Raw genomic sequence first — 19,340 nt, forward strand, 5'->3', positions numbered from 1 at the left:
ACATTTATTTCTATGGTCCGGACGGATGTCCTAATGGTGTCGTTTGTGCATACGTTTTGTCTGCTGACGTTCTATCCTTTTTTTTTTCCATGTCGTGAAAAGCGTAGTCTACTACGCTTTACAGTACTTTTCCAAAACGTATACCACACGTGTACGTTTTTATTTGTATTGAAGTCAATGGCGACGTATGGACGACGTATGCAATCTTAAACCTTACATTTGCTTACGTAAAACTTATACGTTTTTGTCACCATGTTTGAGAAATCTTTACAAAGTTTGATTTGGCTCAAGGACAAAAAAATTTATACGTTTTTAGAAGATCGGACGCAATGATATAAAATGTATACGACCTATACTACAAAAAACTGTAAGCATATGTTACAAATGCATACGTTTTTGTAACATTAAAAACGTATATGTCGTCGTATACCACAAACGTGTGCACAAAACGAGACGTGAACTGAGCCTTATTCACGCAAACGTATTTCTCATGTGTGCTGTCCGTTTTAACAACGGACATATACTAAGTCAATGTGGCTATTCACACGTGTTTTTATTTTTAAAAGGAGCGCGTGTCTTTTACGAGAAACTCAACACATGTTCTATTCAGGTCCGTATTTGTGGACCAGACTCGCCCATTGGTCTAAAGTCCATCGAAGTTTGTGGAAAGCTGCTGTTCATTTATCGCGGTTCGGTTGCTAAGTAATGCCGAAAAAAAGCACGCTATGCTGTAAAAGCTATAGAAAATGGCGCATAAGAGATCATGTGACCTTCCTGTGGGGGTTTTAAGTAGGTTGGGATGACATTGTGACGAAAATTGACAAAAACGGACGAAAAAAACAGATGACATACGGACGTAAATAACCGACACATGGACGCAAAATCCAAATTTAATAAATGAGGATTTTGCATCAGATTAATGGCTGATAACAGGGAGCAATAGATGTCACTCCACCACAAGCAATTATTGCATAATGCAATAAGAGTGTGCACTGCGCATGTGCAAATTGTGTCTCTATGGTAAATACAATCCAATACTAAATCTACAAGAAAACTCGCTTAGTGCCCGCCCCCTTCCTATACCTGCAATTTTATTGGTTGAACCGGGAGGTTCCGTTCCCATTCCTTATTGGCTGAATTCGTTGTCACTCAAGGACATTTGCCCCGGAAGTGGATGCTCGAAAAGGATTCTGGGAAAGGTAATGAATTGTGATTCTTGGTGCATGGGTTTTCATGTTTGGTAGTATTATCCGGGAATACTGTGATGCAATTGCTCCATTTTATTTAATATTTTATTGCAGTGGTCTCCAACTACGGCAATACTACAACTCCCAGCATGTCCTGACAACAGCAGACTGCCAAGGCATGCTGGGAGTTGTAGTTTTGCAACAGTTGGAGAGTCACAGATTGAAGACCTCTGGTCTGTGGTTAAACAGCCTTTACAATTAGACAATATCCAGTAAATATGAGTGGTTCTCTACTGTCAGGTGGTTAAGTTTTATCAGTATTTGGGAAAGCTGGGTGACAACCAATATGGCTGCCGTTGCTATGGCAGCAATGTTCTAATCTAATAAATAAAACATGGATGGATTAAGTTAGCGCCGTATTTGCACATGTTTCTTTTTTAGATTGATGTGAAAGAGCTGGCACCCAACTTTCCCAGAATCCTGAGAGGCAGATATTACTAGCTATGGGGGGCAGGGGGTGTATCACTGACAAATGAATCAGACGTGACATTTAGGAGTCTGGGAGATGTTCCTATCGGAAGCCATGATTTATTTATATACTATATAAGACCTTTGGCACTCCATCTGTTGTGAAACTACAACTCCCAACATGCCTTGGCAGCCTTGGGTTGGAATAATAAGGCCTTTGGCTGTCAGGGCATGCTGGGAATTGTAGTTTCACAAGAGCTGGAGTGCTGAAAGTTGCTGACCCCTGATATATAATGTACTTTTTATTTTTTTACTGTTTCTACTATATGTCTAGATCCGTTCCTGGTATAATTATATTTAAGTTTGCGTAGACATTGTTTGTTTGACCCATGTATCTGAAAAGTATGAAGTCCTACCATACCTATAGGGTTATTCCCATCTCACACTTTTAGGGATGCCCGCACCTATGTTGCGGTCCCTTGACCGCTGCCTCCAGGCAGAGAATGAATGGAGAGGTGGTCACGCTCGCTCTGCTGTTCCCGTAATTCGCATAGAAGTGAATAGGGAGAGCCGCCTCATAAGAAGGAAGGAGGAATTTCTGAAGGAATTCGGAAGCAGATTTTGAATTGAGGCTGGGTTCACACGACCTATTTTCAGACGTAAACGAGGCGTATTATGCCTCGTTTTACGTCTGAAAATAGGGCTACAATACGTCGGCAAACATCTGCCCATTCATTTGAATGGGTTTGCCGACGTACTGTGCCGATGACCTGTCATTTACGCGTCGTTGTTTGACAGCTGTCAAACGACGACGCGTAAATGACAGGTCATCGGCACAGTACGTCGGCAAACCCATTCAAATGAATGCCACAGCCTCGGCAAAAGAAGTGCAGGACACTTCTTTGGACGTTTTTGGAGCCGTTTTCTCATAGACCCCAATGAAAACAGCTCAAAAAACGCCGCGAAAAACGTGAGTTGCTCAAAAAACGTCTGGAAATCAGGGGATTTTTTCTCCGTGTTTTCAGACGTTTTTGGTCACTACGTGTGCACATACCCTGACAGTCTTGTTTGACGCTTTTCTTTTTTTTTTTCTGTTTTTCTACGCTTTTGTTTTAAGCCATTGAAGCTAAAGGAAACACCGTGGGCAAAAATGCGCCAAACTAGCGCATTTCTTCAGGTTTTTTCTGCCTCCCATGACACTTTTTTTTTCTCCGCGAGCGTCTAAAGTCCGCCCAGGAAATCAAAATACCTTTACCTCCTATTATAATCAATAGGGTCCGATTTGGGCGTTTCTTGGAGCTGATTCCAAATTGGTTTCCGCGTCAAACTCTGCGCCAAAAAACTGTGTGAACTGACCCGTAAAAATAGGGTAAAAGAACGCTGGCATTTCAACATCTGCCTCAAATTCCTGCTTGGCAAAATACGCTGTGTGAATTGACCCTAAGGCATCTGTTTAATGCCTCCTTCACGCAATGACATTCATTAACGGATACGTCATGAAAAGCTCATGACGTGTGCCAAATTCCATACAGTGGCATACCTCACCCATAGCCTACCATGTTAAAAAATGAATATGTTTTTATTGGACTTTACACTATTACCGCATACCTTTTTTCATTTTTGACACTCTTTTGGCCTCTGTCTGACAATGGAGCTGTATGGACACGTTTAGCCTGTACGTTGGGAGCTTTCCTGGCGTACACGCTAAAGGTAAGGCCATAACGTAATGTGAACAGAGTCTTACTTGTCTGTAATCCATCCTATTGATTGTAATTATGAGAATGGAGCTGGTAATAATTCCCACTTGACAGGTTGTCAGGCTGAGTTACAATTACAATAATGAAGCGTTTTCATGATCGTGTATGAACAGCCGGGTTTATCGCGCTGCACGTGTGTATCTTACTAGTGTATACAGATGCAGCAGAGCTGAGTATGTCCATGGCACATCCCATCACAGTGTTATCGTAGGTACTGAGCCATCTTAGTAGTTACATGACAACTTCAGCTCTGCTTCATACATAACAGATATGTCTGTTACTTTTTCATTCTTTTTAGTGACATATAAAATCTGTAAACTTGTCTATTAAATCTTGGTCTCCACAGGCAGGGGAAATGCGGGCCAATATCTCTGCACCTGACCTGGAGAACTTCCTAATCGATAAGGTACCGATGCATTACCAATTAACTCCTGATAAAGGAAAGTTGTGCTTTTCCGTGTCTTATACACAAATGTTCATATTTTTACAACCGAATGTATCCCATTAAAGACATTGTCTCCTGAACACAACCCCCACTCTACAGTCGTCGTCCCCCCGTCCCCCCCCCCCAGCGAACGTCTGATCACAGGAGATCCGGCACCTGTAACCCCCACCCGTCAGATGTCATCACTGGGGGAAGCTCCGGCTGGTTATACATTACACTGCAGATGTAGGTTTACATGCTGGCCAGTCAAATTTATGGCTGACCATGTACTACATGGATGGGCCAGGCATGCCAGAGCTCTTACCTAGCAGCTCCAGGCTCTGGCTCATAGAGGAACGTCCAAAGCTGGTGACCCCCCACTTCCATAATGTCCATATGCCCTATTAGGCACCACAAATAGGAGAACCCCAGGAGAGCGGGTCGCCTGTGACATCATCAGGATTCCCCACTGCCGTGCAATAACACAACATTTAAATTAAAGGGGTACTCCAGGGACAATAACATTGATCGGTTTGAATCCGACCTCCAGGACTGCCACTGATTAGCACAATGAAGGGGACATGGCACCTGCAGGAGGTCATCTTTATTGTTTCCATAGGCACAGTGGCTCATCCATACAAGTGGCGTTGCCTGGTACTGCAGCTGGTACCATTCGCTTGCATGGGACAAGATACAGTTCCAGCCACAGCGGCTCATGTGGAGTGAATAGTGTTAGTGTGTATGTACTGCAGGAGATTGTCTGTGGAGCAGAAGTCATGTAGGGGGTACATGGAAGCATCCACAGACAACCAAATTCATAGATTTGGGGGGTATTAACTAAACTTCTGCATTAGGGGGTATTTGATGAACATGAATAGTAGAGCTGTAGACAGGCAGCTGATTGTCCTAATCTAGAATGTCACCTTTCTCCTTGTAGGCTCCTCGTGCTGCTTATTACATCCCTGAGTATATCACTGCGGAGGAGGAGGAGTACTTGCTGCGTCAGGTGCGGTGTCCAACTTCACAATCTCTAATGAAATAAATGTAACTCTCCATAGAGGACAGACGTGATGCGCTGGTACCGCCTGCATAAGGGTGCAGTCACACGTGGCCTAAAAATATATGCCACAAAATACGCAACAGTAATCGCGCCGCAAATTCTACAGTGAAATTATTTCTGCAGATTTGGTGGTGAATTTGCTGCGTATTTGTGTCGCGTATTACAGCACGGAATTCTGCATACAAAATCCGCAACACATACAGGAAGAGCTGCGGAAAGTATTTCCGCAGAAGAAGAATTTGACACTGAAATTTAAACTATGTGCGTGTTGCTGATTTGGTTTTACCCTGAGGAATACAGGCTGTAAATTTCTGCAGCGAATTTTTCCGCTACGGAAAATTTATTACGCCACTTGTAACTGCGTGTGGTCTGCAAAACGGAAGCGATTGTGTGCATCATAATCCGACAGGTGCCTCCTATCCTGGGAATTTTGGGATGGAGGATACAATAGAACTGTTACTCCCATCATCCTGTGAATGCAGAAGCATTTATTCCATAACACAGCATCATATACATTGACAGGAGACGTCTTGATGTGATAAAGGAGCATGTGACCGCTCTTCTCTGATCCGAGTCTCGTTACGTCCGTCCAGGACAGATCTCTAGGGTGCCAGCAACAACACACCTTTGGGCCAGGTCCACATAAACCAGTTGAGGAGCAATTTATACATATTTAAAGGGGACTGTCCTGTTTTAACAAATTAATGTTATTCTATGTATAATGAAAAATTATACAATTTTTGCAGTATACTTTGTTTTCAAGACCTCTGCTTGCTATCATTTAATAATTTTTTTATTGTTTACGTTCAGTGTATGCAAATCTGTCCTTGTTATGTGATGGACACACATCTGGACGGCTCATTACAGTATAGTTATTGAGTTTGTGTCTTGTAACGAACCGATCATCACATGACCATGGACAGATTTGTATCCACTGGAAATTAACAGTGAAGATTCCTATTGAATGACAGCAAGCAAAGATCCTGACAACGTGAGGAATTGATTTAGAAAGTATATTCGAAAAATGTGACAATTTTTTTTTATTATACAAATAATTACATTTATTTGCTGGAACCAGGATCCCCCTTTAAAAAAATAAAATAAATACAGCAAACACGCAACCAGGGCTGTGCGAGTCTGTCCTTACATGCCACTTGAGATTTTGCTAGTTGTCAGAATAGTGCCCCCCTTCCTGTCTAGTAGTTAAAATTGTGTCTGCCCATTTCTCTAGTATTCACGGCAGGACCCCCCTAAATCCAGATTAGGGACATCAGGCCCCCTTCACTTCCCCAGTAGTCACTGCAGTACATTTTTAATCATTGGGGGGGTCTGATTGCTGGGAACACCCACTGATCCTCAGAATGGTCCCCAGCATCCATTGTATTGAATACAGAAACAGTCAAGCTTTTTAACTCCTTGTTTCCATATCTCCCATAGTCTTTTGGACCCCTTGTGGTATGTCCTGTCAATTTAGTATAAATTTTTTTGGTAGGAATGTGATATGTATTTTTGGCCGTTTCTTCCCTTGTGGCTGGCGTTACCGACTGGGTCTCCCTTTGATGTGTCCCACCTAGAGATGTTCATTCTTTCATTGAGAACAGAACAATAAGGAAATGTCGTTTTTCCTATAAGGGTATGTGCACACACACTAATTACGTCCGTAATTGACGGACGTATTTCGGCTGCAAGTACCGGACCGAACACAGTGCAGGGAGCCGGGCTCCTAGCATCATAGTTATGTACGATGCTAGGAGTCCCTGCCTCGCTGCAGGACAACTGTCTCGTACTGTAATCATGTTTTCAGTACGGGACAGTAGTTCCACGGAGAGGCAGGGACTCCTAGCATCGTACATAAGTATGATGCTAGGAGCCCGGCTCCCTGCACTGTGTTCGGTCCACTACTTGCGGCCGAAATACGTCCGTCAATTACGGACGTAAGTAGTGTGTGTGCACATACCCTAAGGGTTCAAGATGCATCGCAAGAAGACTTTGCTGTTTACTTTGGCTGGACAGAAGCAGCTGATAAGACACTATCCGTTTAGGGCTGAATCAGATGTGTATATGTTCTGTAGTTTGCAATATATGTGCATTATGTTAAAGGGTAACTAAACTTTTAAAAAACTTTTGACATGTTAGACGTATTAATCGGTGGTGGTCCAAGCACTGAGAACCGCACCGATCACTAAAACGAAACAGCAGAAGTATTTAGGTGATCGCTGTGCCGCTTTGTTTCTGATCGGCTTTCTTCGGAGCGGTGTACGGGCCCAATAGAAAGTCTATGAGTGTGTGCACCGTTTTCTCGGAAAGCCGATCAGAAACGAATCGACACAACTGTCACCCGACCGATTCTGACGCTTCGGTTTAGCGATCAGTGGGGTCTCAGTGCTCAGTCCCCCACTAATCAAAACTTCTGACGTCACTATTTTGAATCATCTTTTCTCTGAACTCTAAATTGTGGCATTCTTCTGTTAGTGCTCTTTGAAATGTATGGCTACATTGACTGGGAACTACCAATTGCTTTGTCAACGGGGTGAGTCCCTACACAGTCTGACACTATCAGCACAGATTAGACCGTGTCAGGCTATGTAGGGACGCACACATTAACAAGGGGAATAGTAATTGCCAGTTGTTAATTTATTCATACATTTCCAGGAGGAATAACAGAGGAACGGCACAACTCTATGAAAAGATGCTTAAGAATTGCTATAATGCAAGCTTTTCTAGAACAGACATGTCTGGAGAGCCGACAGATCCTCTTTTTTTTTTTAATCAGTTCAATTTTATTCAAAAAACTCCACATTGTTACAGGTCATTGTACGTTCTCATACAGTGTATAAGCAAATTTCAACAGACCCAATTATTTACATCCAACCAAACATTCCCTTCCCCCCAACTCCCCCTTGTATCCCCCCAGCCGGTCTTCTCAGTACCACTTTTCCAATCCTCTCTCCTTCTCTTCCCCTTTTCCCTTCCCCATCTTACACCTGCTCTCCGTATGCACCCCCCCGTCAGTGGCCCTATACCTGAACTTGTTGCCTTAGTGTCATTAGCTCCACAGAAGCATACCCAGATTGATCAATCCACCTAGCCCATTGTTTGTCAAACTTGCCCCTGGACCCCCTCTTGGAGTATATCCTATATTCCATCAGAACCTATGAGTTAAGTGCCCCTATGATTTCTTGTTTTGATGGTGGCTCCGCATCCAGCCAGTGCTTTGCTATTCCTTTCCTAACTTGATACAGTATTTTAGCAATTGCCAACCCTGACATCCTATCCCCCCCCAAATCTCCAACATACCCTAGCAGCATTACCACAGGATCCCATGGAATCTGTACCTCAAACACTCTCCCCACTAGTTCCAATATTTCCGTCCACAGACTCCCCAACCTCCCGCATGTCCAGAACATATGAAGGATGTCTGCTTTTTCCCCCGGGCACCTAGGGCACTTGGCATCCGCTCTTAATCCCATCTGTTTCAGCACCCACGGGGTCCTATACACCCTATGTATCAGAAACAACTGCGATCTTCGTTGTGCTACATTAATGGACAAAGTACATGTTGCTGCCAATACCGCCTCCCAGTGGTCTGTTGTAATAGGACCCACATCCCTCTCCCATACAGCTTTCACTGGTGCCATAGGATCCCCCAGATGTTCCACCAATAACCTGCGATAAACCAATGAAATTAATCCTTTTGATGTAACTGCTTTTGCAATATGCTCCAACACTCCCGCGGCATGCATCGTCAGGTCCACGCTGACCGCTTGTGTCTGCACAGCGTGCCGAATCTGCAGGTACTGATAGAACATGCGGGAGTCCAGTTGAAACTCCTCCCTCATTTGCTGAAAAGATTTAAGTATGCCTCCCTCGTACAACTGACTCAATCGTATTATGCCTTGCTGCTCCCACCCCTGCATCCCTTCCAATTTACCCAATTCCCCCAAATAAGCATTCCTCCAGAGCGGTGTATATTTAGTGCACTCTCCTATCCCCAGCAATTGCTTGCACTGCCACCACACCTTGTGTATGAGCAGCAGAGTGGGTCTGGTACTCGCCATCTGTTTATAGCTGTGCGCTTCCAGTCCTGCCAACGGGTTCTCCCCCCCCCCCCCCCAGATATGATAGGATGCGCGCACTGGACCCCCATGTCTCTTCCTGCTCCCACCCCCAAAAATGTTGACATTGGGCAGCTAAATAATACACCCAAGCATTGGGCACAGCCAGGCCCCCCTCCTCCTTTGGCAGCTGTAATTTCTCCAGTTTAATCCTAGGTACCCCCTTCTTCCATACTAGGTCCCTAAAAAGGTTATGCAACCTCCTGAACCAATATTTGGGGATCCATACCGGGGAGTTATGTAGGACATACAGCACCTGGGGCATGAGGATCATTTTAATCAGATTTGTCCTACCCAGAGCCGATAGCGGTAACTTATTCCACGCCTCTACTTTGGCTTTTATCGTTGTTAACAGTGGCATTACATTAAGGGACATATAATCCTGTGCTTTCGCCGTCACCCTAACCCCCAAATACTTAAACTCCGTGACCACAGGTATCTCCACCTCCTCTTCCCCATTCTGGATAACCCCCGGGTCCATGAGCATTAGAGCCGATTTTGACCAATTAATGAGTAGTCCTGAATATTTCCCAAACCGCTTAATTAGGGCCATCACTAACGGTAGTGTGCGCTCGGTATCCGCCATGAATAACAGCATATCGTCTGCGTATAGTGCAATTCTTTCCTCCACCCCCCCATATCTCAACCCCTGAATATGTTCATGTTGTCTCACTGCACACGCCAAGGGTTCCACCGCCAACGCGAACAACAATGGAGATAATGGACATCCCTGACGCGTTCCCCGCTCCAGCGCAAACCGATCCGATAGCACCCCATTCACCCTTATCTTTGCTGTCGGGGCTACATACAACAACTTTACCCATTTTATATAATTAGGGCCAAATCCCATTTTCTCCAGAACTGACCACAAATATTTCCACTCCACGCAATCGAATGCTTTAGCCGCGTCTAAGGACATAATGGCTCTCCCCCCACGATTATCCGGCATAACTTGTAAATTCACGAACAGCCGTCTCAGATTCACCGCCGTCGATTTGGATGGCATAAAGCCGGCCTGATCTCCATGTACCACCCCAGCCACTACTTTAGCTAGTCTAAGCGCCAATACTTTCGCCATGATTTTAATATCCGCCGTCAGTAGGGAAACTGGTCTATAAGAGCCCGGGAGCTGGGGATCCTTCCCCTCTTTAGGCAGAACTACTATAGTCGCTTCATACATTGTTTCCGGAAGCCGCCCCCTATCAAAGCTATCTAAAAGAGTGGCCAATAACTGCGGTACGAGCTCCTCCCCATATTCCTTAAAAACTTCCACCGGAAGACCATCCGGCCCCGGCGCCTTTTCACTGGCCAGTATCCCTATAGCCGCCTGGAGTTCCTCCAGAGATATGGGCTCCTCCAATGTCCCTCTCTCCTCCCCTCCCAACCTGGGAAGTTCTGTCTCCCCTATATACTCCTCCAGCTGCCGAGGTGTGTGCTCTGCCCTAGAGGCATACAAATCCGAGTAAAACTGCTGAAACACTTTCAAAATCTGTCCTGTATCCGTCTCCAACTTCCCCCCCTCCCCTTTAATGGTGTGTATGTAATTATTCTCCCTCTGCGCCTGCGCCATCCTTGCCAACAGCCGTCCAGTAGTTTCCCCCTCCTCATAATATTGGCGTTTTAAAAACATCCTTTTGTTATTTGCCCTCTCCAACTGATGCTGTTTTAACAACCGCTGCGCCTCCACCCAATGCTTCAGTGTGTCTGGTGTGTTATCTGCTATATGTAGCCTTTCTGTCTCCGTTACCCTTTCCAACAGCGCTTCTCCTAGTTGTCTAGACCGTGTTTTTACTGCTGAAATGTGCTGGATGAACACCCCTCTCAGCCACGCCTTCATCGCGTCCCACAGTATCTCTTGCGGTACCGTTCCTGAGTTGAACTGAAAGTACTCCTTTATGAGGTCTAAAATTTGTTTATTATCTATCAACTTCAGCCAAAAGGCATTGAGTTTCCAGCACCCTTGCCCCCGCCCTGTCCTCCCCTCCGTCTCTACCTTCATTAACAAAGGAGAATGATCTGATAACGCTCTTTGCAAGTATTCTATCTGGGCTATAAAGGGTACCGCTGCCGGAGAGCACAAGATTAGGTCTATCCTGGATAAAGACTGATATGTGGTAGACGCACAAGAATACTGATAGCTATTTGGATGTTTATCCCTCCATATGTCCCGCCAACCCACTTCAGCAACAAGATGGCCAAACGCTGTTAAACCTCCCCCTGTCATGCCGAATTTATCCATATTGGTATTCAATACTGCGTTAAAATCCCCCATCACTAGTAGCGGCACCTCCGGGTACCTAGCCAGTTCCTCCACCACTTTCTTGATACATCCGCTAGAAAATGGAGGGGGGACATACAACACCACCAACACACAAGTCCAATGATACATCGTAAAGTGTACCCCCACATACCGCCCCTCCCCATCCTGGAAGGAGTCGTGACATATAAATGGCACTGCCCTATGTATGAGAAGACTCACCCCCCTTGAATATGTAGTATGGTAAGAATGAAAACTATGGCCTACCCAGGCCCTATGCAACATGGAAACTGAATCCCTAGTCATATGCGTCTCCTGTAATCCTATCACCCTCGACTCCTGTTTCCTAATAAAATCAAATACCGCCTGTCTTTTCCTGGCTTCCCGCAGGCCCCGTACATTCCAGGACAAACAATTAAGTGATCCCATCATCCCTCAACATATCCCAACACATCCTTTCCTGTTCTCGTAATTGTACATATCCGACCGGCTGGGTCTTCTTTCCCTCTCTCCCCTCCCCCCCTGCAACCTCCCCCGTAAACCTACCCCTTTCCAAGGGTTGGGGCGACAGAACGTATCTGCCATTACCCATAACAAGCGTCGGCAGATCAACTCCGCCCACCGTACATTCAACAATACCATAACTCGTTATGCACTTTTCCCGCGTAACTGACCATCCCTCCCGCTGCCATTTTCTTGCAAATAAACTACCATCCCTTCAACATCTCGGTACCCCTCAATGTCCATAAACACATTCCTCCTCTTCCGGTCTTCCGCGTTCACCGCAACCATGCCCTCCAGCTCCAAGTCCAAACATGACCAGAAACCCTCAATGCCATATCTTGCAACTTTTTACGACACCTGGTTCAGTCCCGCAACCCCAGCCTCCTTTTGTCAGCCGGTCTGTTCCGGATCAACGCCGTCCCTCTGCCGGTCTCAGCTGACTTTCATGGCTATCCAACCATCTAACCGCTTCTCTCGGTGTCTCGAAAAAGGAAGTTGTGCCCAGCGCCACCACTCTCAGACGGGCAGGATACATCATGGAATATTGCACTTGTAACGCCCTTAGGCGTCTCTTTATATCCATAAACTGTGATCTTTTCCGTTGTACTTCCATAGAGAAATCCGGGAAGAAGGACACTTTCACCCCATTAAAGGAGATGTCTTGACGTTCTCTAGCTTTCCTCAGGATCTTGTCTCTATCTTTATAATGTAGAATCTTTATCAGCACCGGTCTCGGCGGCCTTCCCGGAGGGCCAGGTCTGGTCGGCACCCTGTGCGCTCTCTCCACCGCAAATAAAGGGGTCAATTCCTCTCTGCCAAATGTGTCCATCAGCCACTTTTCAAAGAAGTCATCCGGATTCGTTCCCTCCACTCTTTCCGGAACCCCCACAAGGCGAACGTTATTCCGTCTCAGCCGATTTTCCATATCGTCTGTCTTAGCCAGCAATGTCGCCACTGCCTGCGAGTGTGCCTGCACATCCTGCTTTATGTGAGGAATCGCATCCTCCATGTCTGAGACTCTCCCTTCCACGGCAGTGGTGCGTTCCGCAACTTTCTGCAAATCATTCCTGAGCAGCAAAATGTCCTCCTTCAATCCACCCATCTGGCTTGCTAAGGTATTAAGGACCATAGAATTTTGCTTCACCGCTGCCAAAATGTCCTTTAGGGAGGGTTCCTCCTTCCTCACTCCACTTTTCCCTCCAGCACCTGGCTGATCCTGCATGGCGCCACTCATCTCCTCCTCCTCCTCCTCCTCACTTCTCATGTCCCCCGCCAAAGGAGAGTACCTGGATCCATATGATGAGCTTCCAGCTGCCTGCTCTCCAGCCGACTTTCGCTGCTGTGCAGCCGCCCCCCCTGCTCTCGGCGTGCGGGCGAACCTCTCCAGCTTTTCCACAACTTCCTGCCGGAGGCCTCTATTGTGGCCTTCCTTCTCCTCGGCGCCATCTTGAGTGCGGGACCCGGGACTCGCTGGCGGCGACTTCTGCTTCTTGGAGCGCGTCATTATGGCCGGGTACTCGTGCTCCTCCACCTCCAGACTCTGGTAAGACCCTGGGGAAGCTATTTTCCCCGAATTTTACGGGATATATGGACCTTATAGGATGAGTACAGCAGGAGCTCCGGTCACACACGTCCTCTCACATTCACCGCTAGGCCACGCCCCCCCGACAGATCCTCTTTAAAGGGGTTTTCCCATCTCCGACATTTAGGCTATAAATGTCCGATAGATGCGGGTCTTCGCTCTGGGAACTGCACCTATTTCCTATCCCTGTCTTGTCCTACAATTGTCCTCTTCTTTTTTTTTTTTTTTTGTGCAGGAATAAAAAAAAACAATGAAATAACATGACTTTCAAGCAACAAGATATCTTCTTGCTGTCAGTGAATGGAAACATTCTTATTACATTTAGTGGCTGAGAATCCAACCTGTTGCATTGTATCAGTGAAAGCTTTTGGCCTGTAGTCCAAGAGGGAGAGAGATTTGCGTTACTTTTCTATTAAGCACACAGTTAATTGACAATACTGATACAATGTATCACACCCTCAGCTGTGTGAGCAGGACTAGCTCAAGAGGAAATTTCCAGTCCTTGGAATTCAAGATCACATCTTACCATATCATCTCTTCCTCAGGTCTACAATGCTCCAAAACCAAAATGGACTCAGCTGTCTGGGAGGAAGTTACAGAACTGGGGTAAGTAGAAATTGCTCCTAATTGTCATCCCTGGACATAATGGGATGTTTTGCGCCTGGACCAGCGTTCCAATATTTTTCACATCAGGATACGGGTTGTTAAAGGGGCGTACATCTAAAAGTGCTTGCACAATGAGATCGCCATAGATGCTAGTTTCAAGAATCTATATACAGTAAAATTCCTTTAATCCAACATTCTATAATCCAGAAAGTCTGATAATCCGGCATTTATTTCCATCACAGAATTGCATGATTATCTTGAATTTCTTATGATCGGAGCCAGAAGGCCTAGAACCATAATAGCATATTTTATATTAAAAGTGTTGTCCAGGTTGGGGGGGCTGTTTTTTACACTGATGATTTATCCACAGGATTGGTCATCAGTATATGATCAGTGGGGGTCTGACAACCGGACCCCGCACCGATCAGCTGTTCCGGCTGTCGAAAGCTATGCAGGGGTCAGTGCCTGAAGGAAAAGGCTCCGACCACTGTGTAGTGGCCGTGCTGGGTTACTGCAGCTCTGCTCCTGTTCACTTGAATAGGAGCAAAACTGCACTACTGCAGTGGTCGGAGCCTTCTGCTTCCGGCACTGACCCCTGCATAGCTTCCGGCAGCTGGAATAGCTGATCGGTGTGGGGTCCGAGTGTCCGACCCCCACTGATCATATACTGATGACCAATCCTGTGGATAAATCATCAGTGTAAAAAAACAGCCTCCAACCTAGACAACCCCTTTAACACTTTTTTTTTTTTTGGGACTTTGTTCTTGACATTTACATTTTATGTACTTTTTTACGTGTCCAATAATCCAGAATATTTGATAATCCGTCATATATCAGATCACAATCCTAGATTAAAAGGAATTTAACTGTAATAATACTGTATCCAAAAGCTGATTCATCTTTAGGTATAGGATGTCTAAAATAATTTGCAGTAACCATGGTAGCAAGAAACTAGAAATATAAAACACCTATAGTATATGCAGCCCATATTGTCACACTTAAAAACTTTTCATTTTCAAGATGAGCCTTGCAAAATGTTAGCTGTAATGTGATTGGTTGTTTGTGAGCAACATTGTTGTTGCTCAATGTTTACACTCATTTTTTTTGCATCATCCCTACAATCTACAAATGTTCTGTTCAGACAGAAAGTTATATTAAAAAAATCTGAATTTCTGTTACCAGAGAGCAGTGTATTGTGAGAGCTCATGCAGTTAGAGCTAGCTGACAGCAGAGTAGAGAAAAACTGCTGTTGTCTGTTTCCAATGGCAACCAGCAGAAATTTGAAAGCAGCTCTGGATATGAATACCAAAGAGCTATGAAATGTAGGGAGTTGAAGTACTAGAGGTGCCTATCATTGTTAGTATTGGTGGTGGTCCCAGCAGTCAGACCCCCACTGATCAGAAAGTAATGGCATATCCTAAGGATATTCCATTACTTTCTGTATTGGGAATACCCCTTTAACAGCATTTTATTGGAATACACCGCTACTCCATACTCATTGACCTGTTACATAGTTGATAAGGTTGAAAAAAGACACATCAAGTCCAACCTATAATCCTACCATGTTGATGCAGAGGAAGGCAACACCCCAATGAGGTTGATGCCAATTGCCTCAATAGGGTGAAAATTCCTCCCCGACTCCAAATAAATCCCTGGATCAACGTCAAAGTATATACAGTGCCCAGAGATTGTCGTTAGGAGTTCATGGTAAAAAAATAAAAATAAATAAAAGTAATTGAATTGGCTTGGGGTTGATGTATTATTGCCTCGCATGTGTCTAGCCCTGGCTTGTCTAGCTGTGCCCTCGAGGGCCTGGCACGAGAATTTGCGATGAAAGGAAGCGTTAAGTGGTAATTGGTTTAGCAGTTGGCACATTTATACCCTTTTAAGTATTAAACTCATAATCATACAATCACCGCAATGAAGAAAAACTATTAACATTGAGAGGATCTATATGTATGAATCTTTGTATGCTAAAGGGGTCTGTACATGTCTGATTAGATCTCCACCCTCGTTCTATTGGAGCAGAGTCTCACTTTATGGCTGTGCAAATAATGTATTGACCCATTCAATATTGAACGTCTCATGCGGCCAGCTTAATACATTTAGAAAACTTCTGCATCTAAAGAGAGACATGCTGGTAATAACGTTATTTTAGGTAGTTGCTGCTTAAAGTGAATCTCCACCTTTTGCCATCGCGTTGTTTTTAGGTCCTACATATAGACTTATTGATTTCTTCCTATATCTTTATAGCGGTCGGAGCTCCATTTTTCTGCACATACATAGTTAAATTATAATATTCCGGATGCCTATAGCCACCACTAGGGGGAGCTCAGGGGCTTACGGCGTACTGTGTTATTATTGAGTTCAATGTAGAAACTGTATGCAGCAAGCTCCCCCTAGTGGTGGCCAAATTTTTATTATTTAACTTTATGGCTATGCAGAGGATTCGGAAGCTCTGACCGCTATAAAGATATAAGAAATTGATCAACACAGTATTTTGGACCTATAAAGTTTAAAAAACTTTGCTAATAATTTAATATATAGCTAAATACTACCTTAACATTTAGGTGGGACCCATGTGGGCTTGTAACTTTGGGTAGAATAGCACATAGGTAACCATTCATGTCTTCTTGTTCTAGGCGGGCTCCCTCACCCCCGGGGCATGGTGCCAGAAAAGCTTCCCACCTGGCTCCAGACATACACAGACAAGATTTCCTCTCTGGACGTGTTCGGCGGTAACTGTGCAAACCACGTGCTGGTGAATGAATACAATCCTGGAGAGGGGATAATGGTGAGCGTGTTAATAAGCAGTAACGCGGAGTATATAATAGTTATTACATCATATTACCTCACTGCTCTGTGTTTATTTTACAGCCACACGAGGACGGGCCTCTGTACTATCCTACGGTCACCACCATCAACTTGGGGTCACATACGGTTCTAGATTTCTATCTTCCTCTGAACAGACAATGCTCCGAAGAGGAAGACCAGGTAAATGTCTTCACATGATCCAAAACTCCACCAAAATGTCACCTCTCCTTTCCAGCTAGTACAAGAATTGCAGGGACGCCATGCCCGGGACACGTTACCATTGTGGTCATCATTGTGTAGTAATTGAGCTTAAATGGTAATTTACATAATAGAAATCCACAGATATGCCATAAATGTCTGATATATCTGATCGCTATCTCCAGAACGGGGATCCCTCGGCGCGCTTGGTGATGCAGTCCACTGTCCATTGCATTTCGGCAAATGAATGGAGAGGTGGTCACACACACGTGCGCTGCTCTCGCCATTCATTTCTATTCATTACGTAAACAGTAAAGCATGCTTGGTGGTTTGTGGGTGGAGGTGGGGGACTTCCAAACTGGAGATAGGTGAGGGTCTCAGAGGTGGGACCCGCACCTTTTAGACATTTATAGGATGGGAAAGAGTTTGTCTTAAAGGGGGGAGTTTGTCCTAAAGACAGACATTTCCTTTGTATAAATTCCCTCTGGGCATTTGCTCATTTCATCAATTGCTACTCCTTGGGTTTTGTATCACAGCACAGCTCTAGACCTCAGGACCCACAATAATCACTAGCCCTCTTCTCAATGTCCCCTCCCCACATGCAGCTCTCCCATAATGAATTTTGACACTCAGAAACCTGTAGCCTGCTATTAGTATTCTCCCATCCCAAGAGGGTGTCATGGCTAAATTCTCATCAAGTGGATGGCAGACCCAGGAGATGATTGTGGCATCATAGCTTACTGTTGATATGTGGGTGAGAAGCTTTGGCTGTAATCACGTAGGTGCAGAGGTCACAATAAATCCTCTACAAGCGTCATTGACGTCTGTAAAGGCTCCTAAACGCTTTGAAATCAGTCTCATGCATGAGCGGGAGGACGGCACGGCCGGGCGGCTCCAAATGAAGTAATTCAGGCGACAGCACGTTGAGCCAATATGACTCTATGTGGGCGCCTGCACTGTGTCATTAGGAGCCGTCCCGCGCTGCCAGCGACTGAACCTTAGAAGGACCGCAAGGGGCAGAGGAGGAGGAGGAAGACAAGTCTGTGGCAGCGCCCAGGTCCGATTCTTCACAGGACGGACAGCTGTAGGCAAGGCAACAAGATCGCCAGGACAGCTGTGGTCCCTTCCCTGTGCCATCAATCCCCTTCCTTCATTACCTCCTCCTCATTTATCACCCTCCCCAGTTTGATCCTCCATGGACATTTGCCCCTCGTCCATGTCTACTGCTGACCCCATCACCTCCCTACAGGGGGTCTCTCTCTTTCTCCACCTCACCCATTTGTTCTCATCCGGTCACGGTAAAAATGAGTTTCTTTTACCCTGAACCGTGGCAAAACCGCACCACTTTGACGCAATTTTGGGCTCCTAGCATCATAGTTTATATATGACGCTAGGAGTCCCTGCCTCTCCGCAGAACTACTGTCCCGTACTGAAAACATGATTATAGTACGGGACAGTTGTCCCGCAGCGAGGCAGGGACTCCTAGTGTCATCGATAACTATAACGCTAGGAGCCTGGCTCCCTGGTGTGTATTCGTTCGCCGGAAATACTGCCGACATGCGGACCGTATATCACGGACTGAACACGCTCGTGTGACTCCGGCCTTACAGTGAGCCATAGACAGCAGAGTTTTGGTGGCAGATTTAGAGGGAGAAGTGTTAACAATCTAATGTTTGTCGGAATTGGCAAACCCTTAAGGCCCTATTACACGAGCCAATGATCGGGCAAACGCGTTCCTGATCATTAGGGCAACGATCAGCTGATGAACGAGCAAACAGGGTTTGCTCATGTTTTGGGAGGTTTCTTCTGATTACTTTCTGTTTTATATTCCAGGTCCCTATGACAGAAGAGCAGCGACACGTTCTCTCCCTCTTGCTGGAGCCGCAGAGTCTTTTTATTTTACGTGAGGACTTGTATAAAAATTACCTCCATGGGATTCGCCCATTGACTCAGGACACGCTAGACCACAAAGTGGCAAATCTGAATCCGTGCACCGCACAAGCGGAGGAGACGTTGAACAGGAGGACACGAATCTCACTGACCATCAGATTTGTTCCAAAAGTGCTGAAAACGACCCTATTTCTAGGGAAGAGAAAGTAAGAGAGAGACGTCTCGCTCCTCGAGCTGAGGAGAGATCATTGTGTTTGCCTTTCAGGAGTCTGGGAAAGCTGGATAACACCTCCTCTAGGAGCTTTCAAGGCATCTCCCAGCTTTTCAAGAAACTGTTGTGACTGAAAAATATATCAAAATTATTTTTAATGATTTGACAAAAGTGAAAAAAGTGAAAAAATTAAGGACTTTTTGGGGGTTATAGGGGGGGGGGGGGAATGCTCTGTAGAGGGCAATTATCAGCAATAAGCGTTCTATG

General features: G+C 45.4%; 1 protein-coding gene across 2 annotated transcripts; it reads left to right on the forward strand.

The window, feature by feature from the left end:
• The first annotated feature begins 1,161 nt into the window (after window positions 1-1,161).
• ALKBH6 (alkB homolog 6) lies at window positions 1,162-19,247 on the forward strand. 2 transcript variants are annotated; one of them, XM_075834458.1, is made up of 7 exons: window positions 1,162-1,199; window positions 3,759-3,818; window positions 4,774-4,842; window positions 13,900-13,960; window positions 16,603-16,754; window positions 16,838-16,954; window positions 18,806-19,247. In XM_075834458.1, the coding sequence occupies exons 2-7, from the start codon at window positions 3,768-3,770 to the stop codon at window positions 19,070-19,072; spliced, it is 717 nt and encodes a 238-aa protein (XP_075690573.1). In that variant the 5' UTR covers window positions 1,162-1,199; window positions 3,759-3,767; the 3' UTR covers window positions 19,073-19,247. The 2 variants fall into 2 exon arrangements, with proteins under 2 accessions (XP_075690573.1, XP_075690574.1); XM_075834459.1 differs by lacking the exon at window positions 1,162-1,199 and adding an exon at window positions 2,516-3,623.
• Window positions 19,248-19,340: the final 93 nt, after the last annotated feature.

Source organism: Rhinoderma darwinii, chromosome 8, assembly GCF_050947455.1.
Source record: "Rhinoderma darwinii isolate aRhiDar2 chromosome 8, aRhiDar2.hap1, whole genome shotgun sequence".
NCBI classification, from domain to species: Eukaryota; Metazoa; Chordata; class Amphibia; order Anura; family Rhinodermatidae; genus Rhinoderma; species Rhinoderma darwinii.